Here is a 20111-nt window from a genome sequence, read left to right as displayed (position 1 = left end):
GACTACGTCACTAGGCTTACTCGCGCGCCTATTGGTCGCTGCCTGCTCGCCGGTCGCTCATTGGTTCGAGCGCGAATGGAGAATTTGGATAGTTTCGGCGCATTTTCTCTAGAAACTCCACATAATTTCTTCTCCATTTATATAAATATATATTAGTTCGATATTCGTGTCAAATGCCGGATAATTCCCGCTGTTTTTTCTTCTCTCGCCAATGCTGATTCTAAATATTTGCCAAAGAGGAAGTATGTAGAATCGTTATACTTTTGAATCTTCAGGTTAGATACATAGATTAAAATGAATATGTGAATTATTTGTCACCTTATCAAAATAATATATTTTTTATTTTATTATATTTTTAAAGAATTTTGTAAAATTGCGTACAGTATTTATAAAAAAATATGCAACGACGTCTAGTAAGCAACATAATACAATGAGCACTAAAACAAATACATGTAAGAGGATATCTCCTGCGAGCAAAAAAACTGGGAAACATCCACAATCTTTGAAAGTGACCGATGCAAAACATAAGGTTTTATAAAATTCTTTATAAGATTACAAGTACAATTTCTGTCATAAATTTCATGATACATTTGTATAATCATCTGTTTTATCATTTTGATATATAGCATGTAACAGCAAGTCCTGTCAAAGAAGTTGTATTAATAAGGGAAGGTGATATTGTGGAAGTCACGGTAAAAAGAGATGAAAAGGCTAAAGGTCAGAAATGTACTTCACCTTTAATAATTTCTAGTCCTGGACAGAAAGCTGAAAAAGAAAGGTCTACAACTAATAATAATGAAATACCACAAAGCTGGGGTTCTAAACTTGCGGAGCAAAATTTATTATATATGAAATCACAGGCCTCTAAACATAGCAAAACTAAAAAGGCCAAAATAAGTTCAAGTGCTGAAAAACTACAGCAAAATGTGAGTACTATAGACATATATATATATATATATATATATATATATATATTACGATGATATATTTAGCATGAAAATTTATATACATATTTAAACAAATGTTTCCAATTTTTATAATTAGTGTATTTCTTACATTTAGCATATTCCAAAACATACTGGTAAAATGTTATCCAAAGGAACAGCTTCTCGGGAATTAAAAAGAGATCCAGGATATGTCTATGTTCAGGATCGTGCTGTACAATATCCTGAAGTAAACAATAATGCCAATATATTTGTTGAATTTAATCCAATACATACATTAAACTTTTTAATGAAAGAATTAAAGAATTTAGTTATGAACAAAGATGATAAGATCTGTGAAATCTGTACTCAAATGGAACAAGCACTATTAAGAATATCTGTAGACACTGCAAAACCATTATTTGAGGTATATATTGTTTTATTATTTACATTTTTGTGTATTATCCACATTCTAAAATTGTATTAACTTTTTTTCAATTATCATTATATATATATATATATATAACCTATTATTTATTTTTATAGGATTTAGAGAAATTAAACAAACTAGAAGCTGGTAGACTTCAATTAGAGGAATCTAGTAAAAAGGTTAAGACTATGTACGAATCATGGGCATCGGAACGAGAAAGATTTGAAAGGTTTGAGATGCAATACATCAATAATAATGAGGAAAATCAGGTAGTTAATTTTAGTTTAAAACTTTTTTTCTGTTTTATTACAAATTAGTTTAATTAAAAAACGAGATACGCAAATCAAGGAAGCGAATCAGAAACAAATAGAGTTCGTAAAGCATGCAGAGATGCTTAAAAAGGAATTGAATGAAGCAAGTCATATAATAAAAGATAAAAATGATATAATATCAGCACTAAAACGAGAAATTGAAAATGATGAAAGAAAAATTGAAAATCATGAAAGAAAAATCTCAGATTTAGAAACAGAATTGATTGAGCAAACGAACCTTACACAAACTAACGATATGTATCTGACAATGGAAAAAGAAAAATTTTCCAAATTGTCTTCTTATAAGGATGGTTTAATTGTCGAATATAAAAATACAATAATGTTAGTATTTTTATTAATATTTTTCTGTTAATCTTTCTTATATTTTTGTGTGGTCTCAAAACTTTCAATATCATTGATAAATGTGCAATTTTTAATGATATAATCAGAATCTATCAATGAATTTAAAAACAAAATCATATATAATTAATATATTATTAATTTATATATCACAGGAAACTACAAACTCAAATTGAAAAATTCAAATTAAAAAAATTTGAAATAAAAAATTTGAATGAAGTATTTGCAAAAGGAGAAACTGCAAGTTCTCAAACATCGTCTGTGCAAGCAGGATTCGCATTTTCGTCTCCTACGTCGAGCTTTTCCAATCACTCTGATAAATCCTGGAACGATTTATCGGATATTTCTACAGAAGAAGATGCCCCTCAAGAAGAAGATATTATGTTGAAGTTAGACACACTAGTTAGAGATTCGGAATTTGTTAGTTTACTCGATGGAGAATCATCGCATACTATAATGCCCGAACAAAGTCAAGGCAAGTATATTTGAATTCACTTTTATTAATTGCAAAAATGTTGCTATTGATGAAATCATTTTTATATATAATGTACATCACATTTTATATTTACAGTTGTGAATGATAAAGGAACAGTAGCGCACAACAATAATAAAAGTAATATTGTTTCTCATCGAAACGTGAATGATGTGATTCCGAAAAGATGCTTACATCATTCCTCTAAAAATAATAAAGAGAACGATGTATGTAAAATAAGAAAGTTTTCCAGATCTAAGGAAAGACAAAAAGATAACACAAAAAATTCGTCTTGTCATAATACATCGAAAATTCTCGAAAGTGTTACACCTACAAAATTAAAGGTTCCTAATATAAAGAAGCACGGACACGATATGCACAATAGGATACCTGTTAATGTACCGAGTCCATTACGGAATTATCCTAGTCCTGATTGGAGTGAAAGTAGTTTACCTAGCGTTAGTACAGCCTCCGATTTAAACATGATGCCATCCAACGATATTTAAAAAACTATATGTTTAGAAAAAAACTTGCAGTTTTCGTATCTAAAAAATTACAGATAATTGTCAATTTACTGAACATGTACAAACTTATATCTTGTTGCAGAGCTGTGATAAACAGTCGTACAATTAACATTCTACTTCATAATAAAGTCCATAAAAGATAAAGCAATTTACATTAAGTGAAATTGGTTAGTATAATCACGATATGTATTAAAAATACACATAATTTACACAAACACACACATTCCTTTTAAAATAATAGAATATAATATTTTCATATCGATTATTATATTTAAAAAAAATTTTATTTTAATTAATTTTATTAATTTAAAATTAAAGCATAGATTTGATAAAATTCTAAGACTCAAATTATAAAAATATATAGACAGTCAAAAATATATTTTTCTGTAAATATATAAAATTTTTATTTGCAAATTTATTTGTATCGGTATCATATTTGTCACGGTATCAAGATTTTTTGACATATACGTATATTATATTACGAATTAACTATGCACATATAAAATGTTTCAACGTATACACTTGCTTTACGGAGAACAGGTCACGAATATAAATTTTACGCACAAGAACAAGATGTATATATAGATATATATATATGTATTTTTTTTATCACATATGTATATATACAAGTAAAGTATAATACTTATAATATTTTGTAAGTCTTAATTGGATTAAAAGGGAACATTTTAATACACGTAAAACATTCATCAGTTTTGCATGAAGACGTCTTGAAATACATTTTTTTTATATTCGTGTTTTCCAGTAAGCGTGTGGTATGTAACTTTTTCTCCTAAACGATTTTCGCGATTGTTTTTTCTCGTGATGATTTTTAATTGCTCGAGAGAAATGTTTCCTCTCTGCTAACGACTAATAACGATTCGACACGCTCGAAATTAATAACAATAAACTTGGAAACAAAAAGGACCTCGCAATTTTGTTCGGATGAGAAAACGGATACGATGAAAACGTACAATAATGTTTAAAAATCTTTTTATTTATACACACTCGTGCTCTCTCACAAGGGAATTTTCCTCTGTTTATCTCATTTTTTTTTACACACATTTAATTATACCTAAGGACGTACCCCGTATCTGTTTTTCTTTTTTTTTTTTATAAAATAGTAAATCACATGTGTTTCGCCAGTCGTTTAATTTTGATTATTAATTTCAGGCTTTCAAATCGACGCGCGCAACCTCCCCTTCTCCTTCTCCTCATCGTCTACGCGCGCAATCGTAGATTCGATATATCGATACCTCGCTTCTAAATCGTTCTCGACCAAAATGTCCAATTTCGTGTGCGACGCTTCGCTTCATCCGTCCGAAGAAAATTCCGTCGCGATTTGAGGATATTTGAAGTTTCCTTCCCTCGGATACGTATACTTTCACGTACAAGTAAGTACGGTTGTTGTTCTCTTAGTACATATTACAGAGGCGTTCTAAAAAATGTGAATTTTATTTGATTCGTCCGTCGATGATCTCCCACGACTATATATATATATATATATATATATATATATATATATGTATATATATATATATATGTATGTATGTATGTATACGTATATATATATATATATATGTATATATATATACGTTTAAATTGTCTCTTTAACATATACATATTAAATGTATCAGGTCGTGTCAAAAGTCGTGCATTTCCTCCGAGAATTAGCGATCAGAAAAAAAAATCTCCGAACAAAATTTAATCGATCGATTTAATTTCCGATATTTTTGCCAGAAAACTTAATCTCGAAGGATCGATTTTATCATTAATTTACATCTCGGTGGCTTAAATCGCCAAAGTTCCTTGATTTGCAACAAATGATTCTTCGTGTACCTAAACCTCAAATCCAACCGGAGGATTGTGAAACATCGCTGGACTTTTGATACAGCCTGTATATATATTTATATATAAAAATCATGTAAATCAAAAAATACGACGATATCTAGGTTATAATAAAAATCGTATGCACAGTGTTCTATCGGATGAGAAACTACCTCGATAAAACATTGTAAGTCGATCGACCAGTTAATACAACAGCAATAATCGTTGCCGATGAAAAGACATATCTTGTACACAAAGGTTTGATGTTAACGATTTCATATTAGCTAAACTTTTATCTCTTGGAGGGATTACATACCGAAGTTGTTTTTTTTTCAACGAGCTATATGAAATATTATAGAAAAAAAAAAATTAAATAAAAAACTACAACTTTAATTCTGTCAGGCGTTCGCTCTAACGCTGAAATTTCTGCGAAGAGAATTTCTGATTAAAGAACGATACCACGTAAAGTCGCGTGACTCTTGACAGTGTTCGAAGTAGCTCTCTCTCTCTCTATCTTTCTCGCGCCATTTAAATAATATAAAACTCTTATTCCTCGTTTCTAATCGCGTGAGATGTGCGCGGACATTCTTTCCGGTTAAATTCGGAGATTACCTCGAAAAAGAATCATCGAAATCCCCGATCGATCGCTACACGGAGAGAATTTTCTCTTAGAATTTAAAATACTTGAAAATCATGGTAATCGTAGGATAATATCGGAAAAATTTTATAAGAATTTTTCTGATTAATATTTATCACGATAAAAAATATTAATATGTACATAGTAAAATTAATCGAACATATTTTATATTTTATTTTGGTGGATATTAATATTTTTATTGTGCTAGATATTAATCAGAGAAACTCTTGTAAAATTCTTCCAATATCATATCTTGTCTCACGATTACGATGATTTTCAGGGTAAATTCGAAGAGAAAATTATTCTCTCTGTGTATGTATTTTAATCTCGCGAGATTCGATCGGTCATCGTTGACTTAGATTACGTTGGAGCCCATCAAAGTCTTGTCGCGCAAAATTACGTCGATATCTCTCGTTTTCTTCGTTTGATTTTATATCTCGCATACGAAATAGCCGAAAGAATAATACGTCGGAGAGAAAAATATTTAACACACACAGATATTCGGCACGGAAACTCTTGCGTAAATGTGTACGTGTCTGTGTGCGCGTTCGTATATCTATTATTTGTTTTTTTTTTCTCCTTTTTTAAATAAATACATATGTACATTTTGTGTCGATCGTAAAGTTAAACGCGCGCATTCGCCTTTGGTACCATTTTTTGTTTGCTTCTCTTTTCCTTTTTTGATTTTCTTTTCGCTTCGAAGCGCATACACATCTCGCGATTTTAAAGATTATTTTCGGAATTAACTATAGCGTCAATGTATAATATAATACAATCGGTGCTGTGTGAAGACAACGGACGAATGGAACGCTAACTATATCTATTTGGACAGGCCAGCTCGTTTCGCACAATTTTTTTTTCGCAGAAGAGTGTCTCGTGAAGAAATTAACACTTTCGTAATTTTTTTTTCCTTGTTGATGATCGCGGATTAACGGCCGCGTCTCGTCTCGCACGGTATAATATCACTAACATATGTATACGTATCGTATAATGCGTATATTACAGTAGACGATCATTCGTGTAGAAATCGTAAAATTGTGAGTCGATTAAAATGAATCTAGCCGACTTTATAATATCCTAATTAATAATCTCAACTATATAATTATACGCCCAAATATAGCTCAGATATCGGAAGTGATAGTGGGCACTGTTGTAAAAATAAAAATTTAACATTTGTCATCTTGAGGTTGCATGTTATGGAAGGACATGTTTTATTGTTTTATTGTACGTTATATACTGCTTTGTTCGGTGTAAAAATATAAAGCATTTCGATTACAGACTTCATACGTACGGGCATTGCCATTGTTACGGAGTAATCGGCGGCTATTACGATAACTTGTCTCACACTTTTCTGCAACTTTGTCTTTCTCCTTGACGTAGGATTGCGTGTGCGTCCGGTTAAAAATTAAATCAAATCAAATCAAATCAAATATGGATCATTAAAAAGGAAGTAATGCACAGCGAAAGGGGTTATTATACAAATTAAATCGCGGAAATTATTGCTAGATAATCAGAAAGAAATGAAAATGTGTCGGACGTTTCCTCTCTCGCTATCTGAAAGGATAATATTAAAATCCGATTGTTGCAGTTTTCGAGAAATGTTTGTTTCTTAAATTCTTGGGATCCTCTGTCTTAATTGTCCTTCGGACAATAGTTATCGCATTGTAAAGGGACGCAATTACACGCGGATATTAAAAAAATAATCCCAGCTTTATGTAAGCAATCCTACTTCAAGAAATATAGTCCCGAGTTCTCGTTCGTCTAACAATGGCCCAGACTATGGAGTTAATAATTGCTTTCATGTGGCAATGGTAACAATATGTGTGTATAACAAATATACTTAGAACGGTTTCACTTGTGGTATTACGGCTCTCTGCAATAAATCATATTCATCTGTTCAACTGCTGCTGAATAACAAGGTATGCGTAGTAATATATGTAGGTACAACGCGACCAACTTTCTGCATCGCTTTTCTGTCAAACAAAAGACAATTACTCATATAATTATCGAAGAGCGAAGACGACCTCGGCTACTATTTGTTTCTATGTCTTTTGATTTTAAATAAAGCTTTTCACCCCGTACAAAAAAAAGATAGAAATTTAAAGAAATTGATTCTCTCACACATATATACGTATAATATTTCTTCATATAGAAATTTACCAATTGGAGATTGGAAGTTTATCAATTTTCCCCCTTATATTCATTTTAATCCTTTCAACGCGGAATTAAAAGCGACTTAATTCTTTTATAAGAATTAAGACTCTATCTCGTTACAACGAGAAAGAGAGCGAATTTTTTCTAATTTTTTCACATCCGGCATTTTATTATATCGTTACAGTATTCCGCGAAAGATATCAAAAGGATTACTTCTCCACTCGCTCTCGTATAAGCTATACTTGCTCATCGCTCGCGATTTATCAATTTCTCTTTTAATTCATCTTTTTTTCACGGGGTTTTTCTCGGACACCGAGTGTTTGTCTTTTTAACGCTCCTGCGATTATACGAATAAATCACAAAAGTAATTGTCCGGAAAGCGACGCAAAACTTCCGTCGATGTATGAACTTGCTGCAATTAAACACTATACACTTCCTGCTCGTGCCTCCCCAAAACACGACGTGTACGGACTTTCGAACGACTACTATTTGCAGTCCACTAGGCGCGAGATACGCAATACGTTTAATTTGTGTGTATGTGTGTGTGGATTATCGTTATTATTACTTTGACATTTTCGTGCGTCTCTTTTCTCAAATTCTTGCTCCATTCCTTTCTCTCTTTCTCTCAAGTCACCCTTAAGAATTGCAAAATTAAAGAACCCGTGGTCCTCTATGTACATACACACACACACACACACACACACACACACACACACCCACCCACCCACACACACACACACACACACACACTAGTGATTCCCATTTTGTTTTTAATCGTTTTAGCGTATACCGAGAAACGCGTACGCGAGAGCGACATAGTATTGCGACACACAGTGCGTTAATAACGCGCCCGCCGAATATCGATTATGTAATTTCGATCGACAGAGTCGCGACGTAAACACCGCCGGATTTCTCTCTTTTTTCCTCTCTGCCCCCGGATTTTAATTGGTCCGGCGCGTCCGGTATACGAGAATCGTAATAATAATAATAATACTGACGCCGTGCGCAACATTATACATTTCCGGAAGTTAGTTATCCGTGCATCCCAATACCTAAATGTCCCTCGTGTAACGCGCATGTTATGTATATATATATATATATATATATATATATATATATATATTCATTTATTTATTATATATATAGTATAAACATCTTTTTTCTTGTTCTCGTGTTCTCTTGCGCTCTCAAGTGCTTCTCGATACACGAGATTCGGAAACGTCACCTAGCCAAGAGTGCAACGCAAAGTTTTGGGAAAGTTGTCGAACGAAATCTCTCTAATCAGTCGATGTGTCATACAAGCGCGTCCGTCCCGCCCTTTCCCTCTCTCTCCTGCTCGCATTGCTTATTATAGTACATATTTATTTATTTTTATATATATATATATATATATACATATATATATATATAATATACGTATAACATTTTTTTGATTAAGTGACACATGTCGTGTACCTGCGTGCAATCTCACGAGGGAAACCGTCTTATTGAAAAAGGATGAAAAACATTGTGGCGCGTTGAAGAGTCGAGCAATCCGCGTTAAAAGACCGATTTAAGATCAGATCGGAAACAGTGGGCTGAGTTTTTGTTTATCTCGTCGTATTTACGAAGAGGAATTAAAGTCTATACATAAAAAAGAAAATGCATGTTCGGCGAAAAAAATTACTCGCATCTGCGCTTAATCTATAATGAATATTTAGATACGACAGTTATGTATTTGCAATCAGAGGGATTTCATAGTCGGATTAAACATTTTTTTCAATATTTAGAGAAAGCATGACGATACACACATAATAATATATATATATATATATGTTGAAATTCTTAATATGCGTGTTTATGTGTCTACGCGAAAAATTAAAATTAAAATTTTTCGCGTGTGATAAAGATGCGAAGAGAGCAACACAAAATAAATCGAATTGTAAATCGAAAGTAAAAAAAAACCGCGACGTTATTATCTCGCCGATAAAAATTGTTTCCGGCTTGTTCCAAACCATCTTTCGGGATTGTCACTTCTTTGCATCGTCGTATCGATACGACTTGAAAACGGTCATTAAAATGTAAATATTATTACTGTTATTATTATTATAATTATTATTGTTATCACTATTATTATTATTATTAATATTATTATTATTATTATTATATTATTCATATTCTCTCTCTATAAGTCACACTGAATTACGTATTCTTCGGTAGAGCGTGGAAGATGCCTGCAGTGTTCTCGGAGCATCTGTGCGATGATCTATTGTATTAATATGTATATCTTGTGTGTGTATATGTCGTAAACTTGTAGTAGCGATATTTCTTCAACGCGTAAAGAAAGTCACCATGATCCTTCGTATTTGCTTTTCGCTTGGCGTAGTTTAAAAGTTTCCTGAATGTACGTATATATACATATATATATATCTGTGTAGATATTTGATTGCCGCGACGCGTCAGCTCACGTTTTCACCTATGCTTGGATTGGACGTGGTGAGATTTCACTTTTTATACGTCAATTATCGCCCATGCGAATTTTTTACATGCCGCGACTAATATGTTCGTAAAAGATCATGGCACACCGCTACGTATATTAATCGATCGATCACATTTTTTTGTCTCTCTTGTTCACTATATACTCTCTGCACAATCGCTTTACAAAATTATATATACAATCGTATCTAAACTTTGCGTATACTAAACGAGCGTTCGTTAATTGCGTATATTACGAGTTGAGATGAGAATCAATACTCGAGAGCTCTTTCAAGTCCGTAAGAGAAGAAACAGATTTACAAACTGATCGCAATCATAATCGTATTGTGAAGAAAGCAACCTGAAAAAATGAGACAATTATTTGAAAAATTTAATAAATCGCGCGAGCCCGCCTTATACGAAGATAAAAAATTAAACGCTTCTCGGTATAAGGCAAGCTTTGATTCTTGGCTCATTGTCAGTAACTAATCTGTTTCTTTTATTCGTAAAATGCGCATCTTTATTAACGCTCGATAATTGGATTTTTCCTCGTATAATCATCGTATATTAATCGATATTCGCGATATCGAAGGCGCTAATGTCATCCTGTGAAAAAAATCTGTTCAAACGTCAATAATAAATCGGAGGGTTACCTATAAATATAAATGCATAATATGCATCCATCATGGTAGATGCACTCTCGCAGAACCGATATCCGTATACCTTCGTCCGCGACGAGAATTTTAGCATTTTCCTAACAAAGATAATATTCATAAAATTGCATTGTTCCACGTTACAGTAAACTATTAACGATTCAGCTATGAAAGAGCATCGCCTATGCAAGCAGACTTATGAATCACTCTGTAGTGTGTCGTTACTCTCTCCTACCACACATTTCTTCCTGACTACTCACATCCTTTCTTAGGGGTCCTCTCCTCTCTCTCTCTCTCTCTCTCTCTCTCTCTCTCTCTCTCTCTCTCTCTTTCTGTATGTGCACCTCCTCTCCAGGTTTATTTCCACTCCTTGAGAGAGAGAGAGAGGGGTCCGTCCTCCGGGCTACCGACACGATACACAAAAACGGTCAGACTCCGATTCGAAGGTCGGCGAGCGTTTCATTGGCGTAGCAGGTAGCTACGATTAAGAAAAAAAAATAAAACGAGATACGTTTTTAAACAGGTAAACAGTCTCTCGGACAGGCTCCGATGCACAAATGCGCGACGCGGCATGCACCGCAAAAACAAAGCGCAGCGGTGGTCCGTTTGCATCGTCAACCATAACAATCTTTCATAAAATCAAGACTCTGGATTGATCGCAATTCTAAAAGAAATCGAAAAAGTATCTATTTATGATTAGAATTTAATATAATGCGATTGGTGAATTTCAATGGTTGAATGCAACTGCGATCTCCATAAACTAGATCTCTCTAGAGAATTGAGAAAATTTCAATCTAACTTTTCGATCAGAGATTCACGACACAAGAAGCAAGGATCGACGAGATACGAATCCGCAGCTCGATTCATCAAACTGTCATCAAAGAATTTTTTATTGCGAAGAACGCTTTCGATGATGGTTAAATCGAAAGGGCAACAAGTTGTTAGACATCTCCATCGCATATTGTACATGTCGTGTCAAATTACACAATACCGCGTAACCGATAAATATCGCGTTAAATTTTTGACGTCATCAATATATACATATATATATATAATATATATACATACACACATATATATATATATATATATATATATATTGTATGTATGTGCGTGTGCGTGCACCAATTGTTTACGCTTCGATAAGCAACAGCAATGACGAATCTCGACAAAGGAAGGAGAGAACGATGGATCGCGCTCGATTAATAAAATAATAAACGCGCCTCGGCGCTATATAACGCGCGCGATGTGCGTCGCGGTGTCAATTTTCGCGCTCGCGCGTCCCGCGAACTTGGGAGATGAACGGTGAACGCGCGTAACGGGGAGTAATAAAACGATTAACGTTTGCGGCGCGCGTTTTGCGAGCCCGGGCGAGCGATTAACCTGTTGCTGTTGGTTTATTCATCCCCGTCCCGGAATTGGGTGAGACGCGCGACGAAACTACAGCGAAACCTGGCGAACTAATCTACTAGTATGCAAACGCCGCCGCCGGCGAGAGTCCTTTGCATAGCAGTCCTTCGCCGGTCCAGCCGTTCCCGACGACTCGTAATAACAGCCAGACGGTAGTAACTACTAACGCGCACACACACACACAGACACACGCGATGTCTCGTCAAGCGCAGGCTACATGCAGCCGTCAAACAGTCGCGAAGCTGTCGATGACAAGTATTGAGAGATCCTTGCTTCGAGATCCTTAATCTTCAAATATTTCACGATTTACTATTATTTTTTTATTCTGTTTTCCAGGGTTGACAAAATTGATTCAAATTTTATTTTCTCAAATTTCTAATTTCTGGTTTATCTACTCTCTTGTTGCACTCGATCTTACAAATTTTAAGAAGTTTGTAATACAGGCTCCTAAGAAAAATAAAAAAAACGTATTTTCTTCTTCAGAATATTTAAATTTTTAGGAAAAGAGAGAGAGAGAGAAAGTTTTTATCTCATCTTCTCTTTTAGTATATCTTTAAATTTTTAACGCGCGAGTATTTAATGGTATAGAACGCAAATTTACGATGAATCTCGATTCGCTAATATTATTTTTATAAAATGAAAACATGACTTTCTTTGTTCTCTAAGAATGTATTACAGATTCTCTCAGAGTCTGTATTACAAGCTCTGAAAAAAAAGCAAAGAAATTCCAGTGTTTTCCATTTCAATTTTTTCTTTAAAATTAATTTCAATAATATTTTCATTTATGAAATGGACGTTATCGCACATATACAGATATTGGTTACACTCGACACACACACACATTTAGAAAAGATTTTTTTTTCGAAGAGAAAGTCAAGGGGGTAATTTTCCGTAGAACCAAACATTAACGAATAAAATGACAAATTACGTCATCGATCTAATATGATATTAGCGAGCTTGCGTTCTCCAACCCGATGACGATGGTTCAGGAGGACCCGAGAGGAATGAAAGAAAGTGAACTGGCGCGGCAAATTTCGTCGTGCTTGTTTAGATCTCTCCGTTATGCGTTGCATAATCCCCCGGTGGGTGGAACGAGGAAAAAAGGGGGAAAAGAGAGAAAGAAGCGCGAGAAAGAAGGGGGCGGACAAGAAAGAAAAACAAAGTTCTCTCTCGCGGAAGTGGGTTCGCGTAAAAAGAAAAGCCCCGACAGAGGCGTCCGCGAAGCGACCGGAGTGGAGTAGTAGGCCAACTTCCTCGATTCCCTTCCGAGAGACCGTAGGATAGAGGAAGAAAGAGAGAGGGACAGTGAGAGGACCTTTTATTTCGTTCGGAGTAACTGTCAGCCGGGCATTTCGCGGAGGCAAAATAAAGTATAAAGGGCGCGTACACCGGTGCATCGCTGCAGTTTGTACGAGATGCAGCGAGGCGACGCCTCCCTAATAGGGAAAGCTCCCATATCCATCGATAAGGGAAAGATCTTGATCAAAATTGCAGGAGATGGAGGGTTTCTTACATCCCTCCCCAAGGGAGTTGTTTATATATTTTTTCTCAAATTTCAGAAAAAATGAAACTTGCTGGATATTTTTCACTAATAAAAAGGATTCGTGAAGATTTTTGCCGACAAAGAATATCATTCCTAAAATTGCTCGCACTTATTTAGACACTTTACATAATTACAAATGTCATTCATATAGGGAAACATAATGAAGTGTGCGATTGAACATTTCCCACGAATCTGTATGAATGGATCTTTCTTTTTAATATAATTTATCCCCCTCTGTCGAATCTAAACCTCTCGGAACGGTGCCCCTCTCGAGAAATTCGCTGATCCCGATCCTCTCCCTTTCCGCCCGTCGGCATCTCGCGTCTCTCTCAGCCGGACCTTCGCGCCGTCCTCTCTCTCTCTCTCTCGTCCACGCGAAATCTCCCCGGCCCTTCAGCCTCCTCCCTATCCCACGACGCTCGCAGACGCTTCTGGCAGACGAAACGCGTTTTGTTCTCAACTTCCTCGATCGCGCGCCTTCCGGAACGAGCCGCGCGAATTCGTCCCTCGGTTGCATTCTCGAATGTCGCGGGAAGAGTCGGCTAATTTCGAACGCATCAAGCTTTTTTCTTTCCGCGGCTGAAAAGAATTTCCCGCCGAATTTCGAATCGACTCTCGAAATCTCGAATCTTCTCGTAAACATCGACGTATAGATGCGTTCGGAATGTTTTTTTCCAAATTTTTTCCCTACGCCCGTTCTCGCGCCGACGAGGAATTTCGTTCGAGAGCGCCGCGAGAAGGGTCCCTCGGAGAAGAGAAAGAGAGAAAGAAGGAGGGCACCTCTCTTCGCGTCGTGGTCGCGCCACGCTCATAAGAGCCGTCGCGACGGTCGTCGTGCCAAGTTCACGAACCTTGAACCCCGCTTTTGCCCGACGACTCGTTTCGAGAGATGCCCGCGTGACTGACGATCTGTCGCTGATTAACTTTTCGCCTCGTCGGGCGTTGCATACATCGAGATTATTCGAGATCATCCCAAACGCTCTTCTATATTTCATTGATAAGAACCCCAAGGATATTCAGAGGACACTCGAACATCCTCGGGATGTTCTCCGAACGTCTTCGGGATATGTGCGCTGTTGGGGAAATTATTCCTCTCGTTCTCTCTAATACACCTAGAGGGCGTTCCCGTACTCGACCTAATGACGTAAGGAGTCCTCCGGGTCTGATGAGAAAAAATTCGTCTCGCACCCTTTTCTTTCCTTCTCCATTGAAGAAGAAGGTTCGTAGCCCTGGAAATCGTACAGCCGCTCCTGCATCTCGATCGTTCGACCGCGAGATTGAGAAACGCTGGTCGTGGGGAACGAGACTCAAGGCCGCGCCGTGGTCCCACTCCCCCGCCAACCACCAAGTCCGAGTCAAGGGCGTTTCTCCCACCGCTTTCGGCCCCGAGTAGTTATACAAGGGGGACCCCTGAAGAGAGAATCTTGCTTCTCTTTCGCTCCTCTTCGCGATACCCCCTTGGACCCCTTGGTCCCCTCTCATTCCGGCGTCCATAGCGATTCTCTTACCCTTCTTGCCCCCCGTCTCACTTTCGCCTCGCGTGGTCCATATAGCGAACGCGTAATTCTCTCTCTCTCTCTCTCTCGTCGTTCCCGCTCCTGGTTCCCGTCTGTTTTCGCGCGACGGCGACGACCGAGTCTCGGCTTAACTAACGCGAACTTCATATTGCTCGCGTGCGGAATGCCTTTTACGAGCGTCCTCACGATCCGACGCGGTTATCGCCGGAGATTCGTATCGAAGCCGCAATCACGACGAGGTCAGATTTCGGTGTCGTCGAAGCGTAAAGATGTTCTCCGTATAGATTCGATCGCGCAAAAGTGTGATAATAGGAGGGATTTTTTTGCAAACGATGAACCCAACTAAATGCATCGCGAGTCCAATTTTTCCGAGAGAAAAATACTTGGCTTCGAGAGTCAGCGATCAAAGGTCTTAATTCGGTTGTTCGTTCCTAATTCGATCGATCGCGCAGACAGATCCAACCCGAGAAAGAGTTTCCTTTCAACCGTTCTGGGTTTATAGACTAGAAAAAGCAATCGTAAATTATAATGGATAAAAGAGCTTGCTTTTACGTATTATGTATCTCGACTAGGATCACTGACAGCTGTTCCGCGTAAAGCCATCCCAGTATCCTAAATCCATATGAGATCCTACGAAAGCGAAATTGTTCGCGCGATATCGAATATTCGATTAGCCTGCGAGTCTTTTTTTAGCCTTTAACAACAAAGAGGAGAATTTCGTTTATAAATTATAATTCAAGAAAAATTAAGCGTCCTGGAATTAATTTACATATCGAATGTTAAAAAATGAAAATAAGAAAATAAAGAAATGTCTCCTCCTGTGGACGCTCGTGCACTCTAACGAAAGTCCACAATAGTCCACATCGAGACGCCTAATCATTTTCTCTCGTTCCTATCGAGAGTATCCCGGACCACGACGCTCAAAACGGAGTCGAATCTCAGAGTCATACTTCATGATCGCTGATATCGTCGTGAGTCGCTTCTACGCCGCTCTCCGGCTGGATTCTTCCCTCTCACTCTCTCTCTCTCTCTCTCTCTCTCTTTCTCTCTTCTCCGGTCAACATTCTTCATCTCCGGCGAGCCCCAACGGGTTTTCGGGCATGCATGATGATCCATCATTCTTCGCGCCGTTCCGATACCCGGCTGCTCCTTGTCCTTCGGCTTGCCTCGCTCTTGCATTTCGCGGCGCAACGAGTCCCTCCTCCATGCTAATTCGCCATGTAATAATTATTAATTCGTACTCGCGAGCCCCGAAAAAGAATACGTCTCATTTCGTCGATATGTATTGCCAAAAAAATGAGATCCATTTTTCATCATCTTTTTTTCTCGCCGAACAAAAAGTTCCGCGGCTAAAAATATCTTGATATTATGTTGATCAGCAATTCGATGCTAAAATAATGTTCTAAATAAATAGCTTTGCTCTTTCTTTCTTTCTTTCTCTTTTTTGTTCCGTGCGTGATAATCTTTGAATTTTCTTATAACGCATCATTTTAATTAATGAGTTTACGTGGATTGCGGAAAAAATAAAACAATCGATATATAATTCGCGAATAAACTCGAAGGCTTTCGTGACACATTTTAATTAATGTATCTAGTTTAATTAGATTTTCGAGCCAGCGTGTATCGAAGCTCGACTTTAAAGAAGATTAAATCGTCTCGAGACAAATTGTATAGCAACCAAGTTACGTGCGTGCGTGTGTGTATACGTTTTGTAATTTTCGGTGCATTCGTTCTTGCATCACGCGCTCCATCGCGACCACCGCGATTCGCAAGCGGGGCTTCATTCAAGGACACAATATTCAGAAACCGAAAGTGCGATCACGCGAAAATCTAACGTCTCGCCGAACCGGTCTAACCGGATTCGGCGTGTATACGCGGCTGGTTAAGAGATGGTACACGCCGATCGGTGCGCGCCGTGCGTAAACCCGTTTCTCGTCATTTTTGGCAATCACTACATTAACTGCTGCTGCTCGCGCGCGCGCGAGAGAGAGAGATGCAAGCGTGAATCAAATTCCTATCGCTAAATTGACTCCCGCCGTCAAGTACGGTGTCGGAGAAGTAGTCTCTCGTTTTACAAAGGACGCGATCAACAAGGGAATCGACAGCGATTTCTTTCCTTCGATCGCGCACATACCCGCGTGGCTACCACCGTTGATGGCGCTTCGTTATATCGCGAAAACGAAAAAATTGTCTCGGAAATAAATATCTGTCGATGCAATTTCCATGAAATTACAGTCTACCGTGTAATTTTCCTTAATTGTAGAAAATTCTCGATTTGCTCTGGATTGTTTATTAGCATAATCATCAGTCGCGCGGCGCTTTTCACTTCGCCTTTCCTTTGACAGCTCGAGCTCACTTGGCTATCTCAATTTGATCTTTTTACAGTCTTCGTATGGGCGGGATTGATTCACTTGTGCCGCGGCTGTGGTCGTGAAGTTGGAAAGTCAAGTGCAGTCGGGCAGCTTCTACGCAGAGAGACGACAGAGTTTCTCAAACACAGAGCGCGCGGCTTTCTCTTTCTCTCTGTCCGTCTCTCCCTTTCTCTCCCTCGTGTGTTTATAGGCCGCTCAAACTTTTGCATCGATCGAACGTATTATAGCTTAACAGTTCTCCAGACTTGAAGTACGCTTCAGATGATCGCCTCTCGCTTCCCTTCGAGTAACTACTTAAACGCTCCGTTTTCACTGCCGTGAGTAAGAAAGAAGAGTAATGCAAAAGGTAACCGACAAAGGTGACGACGTTATTTCCCGCACTGGCGAACAAGTCTCGGATTTACATATCGCATCCCCTTCCTCTTATTTGCCTTCGCGGATATACACGGAAACCTTTCGAGCTTCCGAGAATAAATGGACGGCACATTGTCATATTTACATATTTATGCTCTAACAAAACCAGGTAAACCCGAGGAAATCCTCTTTCGTCGGATATTAGCGTCTCGTAACGTTCGAAAAAGACAACAGTAATCGATTTGTATGTCGAGTTACAAAATCTTATACATATATGATTTCGTCTGTCTGCAATTTAATTTTGAACAAAATTATATATATATATATATAGGATATATTGAATTAAAAAAAATCAACCCTATAAATATATCTAACGTTACGATTCTACATCAGGATCCGATGGAGTTTAGCGGAGAGATAAGAGCGCGCGCTCGCGCGTACATCATTTAAAACGCGCTCTGCAAAGTGCATCGCAAATAATCCAAATCAAGGTTGCTCGCGTACCTCTGACAAGCAGCCGCCGATCTGACGTGTCTGTGCAAAACTGGTTGCACCGCGCGAGAGACGGACCGTTTCCGACGGCCGGTTCTCTCAGATTTACGGCCGCGCTCGAAATTTATTCACCGCGCGTCGTAGACCCGATAAAGTCGCCCCTGAAATCGCGCCGGTGAAATTTCGCAGTGTCAACGGCGCGAAGCTTCGATATGGAAAGATCTTTTCCAGATTTTCAAGCTTTATTGCCGCGCCACGCATCGTAAGATGTTAAATGAGTCTTGTTAACCAGACGTTTCTTTAAGTCTTCTCTTTCTCGCACGTAGCTTGTTGACCGTGTAAAACAAAGCTCCTGAAAAATAAGCAACTAAATTTAACGTAATTTACTCCCCACACTAAAGTCAACCCGTGTCTTGAAAGTGCGCATAATTATATCTGAAACTTTTTACAAGCTGACGCGAGAAGTATCTTTGAAGGTGCACGACCCGAGTGGTTGATTGTCGATTCGTCCAGGAAAACCCAAAATAGGAAAGAAATAAACGTTTCGAAAAAAGAACTGAAATTGTCGAAAAATATGAAATAATTCAAAGCAAACGGACACAAAGAGGAACAACACAACTGCGAGCTGAAACAAAGCAATAATTATATAGCTGCGCTGTTTACCGAGACATTGTCTTTTTCGTTGCGCTACTTTCTAATTGACGGCGAAATGCCGACGAAAACGAAAGTGCATTCAAGTTATGCAAGTTTGAAGTTAAGCCAACGCGCGCTTTTACTTGGCGCATTAACGTTTGAAATTCTTTGATCTTCAGCTTCCTTTAACGCGCGCGTCCTTGATTTTCTCATCTCGGAAACAGTATATACATACTGTTACATAAAAATTTTCCGTAGACTTTATTTCGTATGAAACTTTTATCGAAATAAAAAAAGTCACTCTAGCGAGATAGAAATTCTCCTCTCGAGAATTTGATACGAATAAAAAAATGACGGCTCGGTAAACATCGCGAGAACCAGAATGTAACGGAAAATAATGAGGGTTGCGTTTGAAGACATGCGCTCCTCTGGTTTTATTTTTGTAAATTTTATTTGTATAAAAAAAAGATGAAAATGAAAAACAGAACACGCTCGGGGCACAGACGCGGGACCGTTTCGTGACGAACAGCCACACTTGTTGATTAATATAATATATATGCACGTTTTATATATATATATATATATATATACATATATATATATATATATAAATATATATATACATATATATACATATATAAAATGAAGCTGCGTGAGAATCTCGCGGACGGGGATGTACACGTTGGTAGAAATAGGGCGGGACGGTGGATGTTGTATGAAAGAGAGTAGCAAACACAGGGAAGGAAAGTCGGGGGAACAAAGGGTATTATATATATCCACGATGTTCACGGTGATATATATCTTTGGGAACCACTGTCGGAAAATAGAAGCGGACCCGCGCCGCCGAGACACTCGTCAGTCACAAAATATATGTATAAGACGAATTGACATTTCTCTCTCTCTCTCTCTCTCTCTCTTTCACACTCTTCCCACTCCCTAAATTACTATTAGGAACCTGGTTCCGTCGTAACAGTTGTTGCAGCGAAAACTCTGCGCCTAGAATCCAGCCGAGTTAACTCCACGAACCGAAGATATAATATCGGTCCGG

The 20111-nt window shown here is 37.7% G+C and overlaps 1 protein-coding gene across 3 annotated transcripts; it reads left to right on the top strand.

Annotated features, from left to right (window-relative positions):
- The first annotated feature begins 59 nt into the window (after positions 1-59).
- Positions 60-3671, top strand: LOC114930274 (uncharacterized). 3 transcript variants are annotated; one of them, XM_085485643.1, is made up of 8 exons: positions 60-242; positions 362-529; positions 627-926; positions 1063-1350; positions 1470-1582; positions 1671-2006; positions 2180-2499; positions 2596-3671. In XM_085485643.1, the coding sequence occupies exons 2-8, from the start codon at positions 431-433 to the stop codon at positions 3000-3002; spliced, it is 1863 nt and encodes a 620-aa protein (XP_085341769.1). In that variant the 5' UTR covers positions 60-242; positions 362-430; the 3' UTR covers positions 3003-3671. The 3 variants fall into 3 exon arrangements, with proteins under 3 accessions (XP_085341769.1, XP_085341768.1, XP_085341767.1); XM_085485642.1 differs by having other exon boundaries at positions 60-275; positions 384-529; XM_085485641.1 differs by having other exon boundaries at positions 60-275.
- Positions 3672-20111: the final 16440 nt, after the last annotated feature.

The sequence above is a fragment of the Nylanderia fulva genome, unplaced genomic scaffold (assembly GCF_048542155.1).
Source record: "Nylanderia fulva isolate GAGA-0341 unplaced genomic scaffold, ASM4854215v1 Scaffold38, whole genome shotgun sequence".
Taxonomy (NCBI): Eukaryota; Metazoa; Arthropoda; class Insecta; order Hymenoptera; family Formicidae; genus Nylanderia; species Nylanderia fulva.
This window is presented reverse-complemented; position numbering and strand designations above follow the sequence as displayed.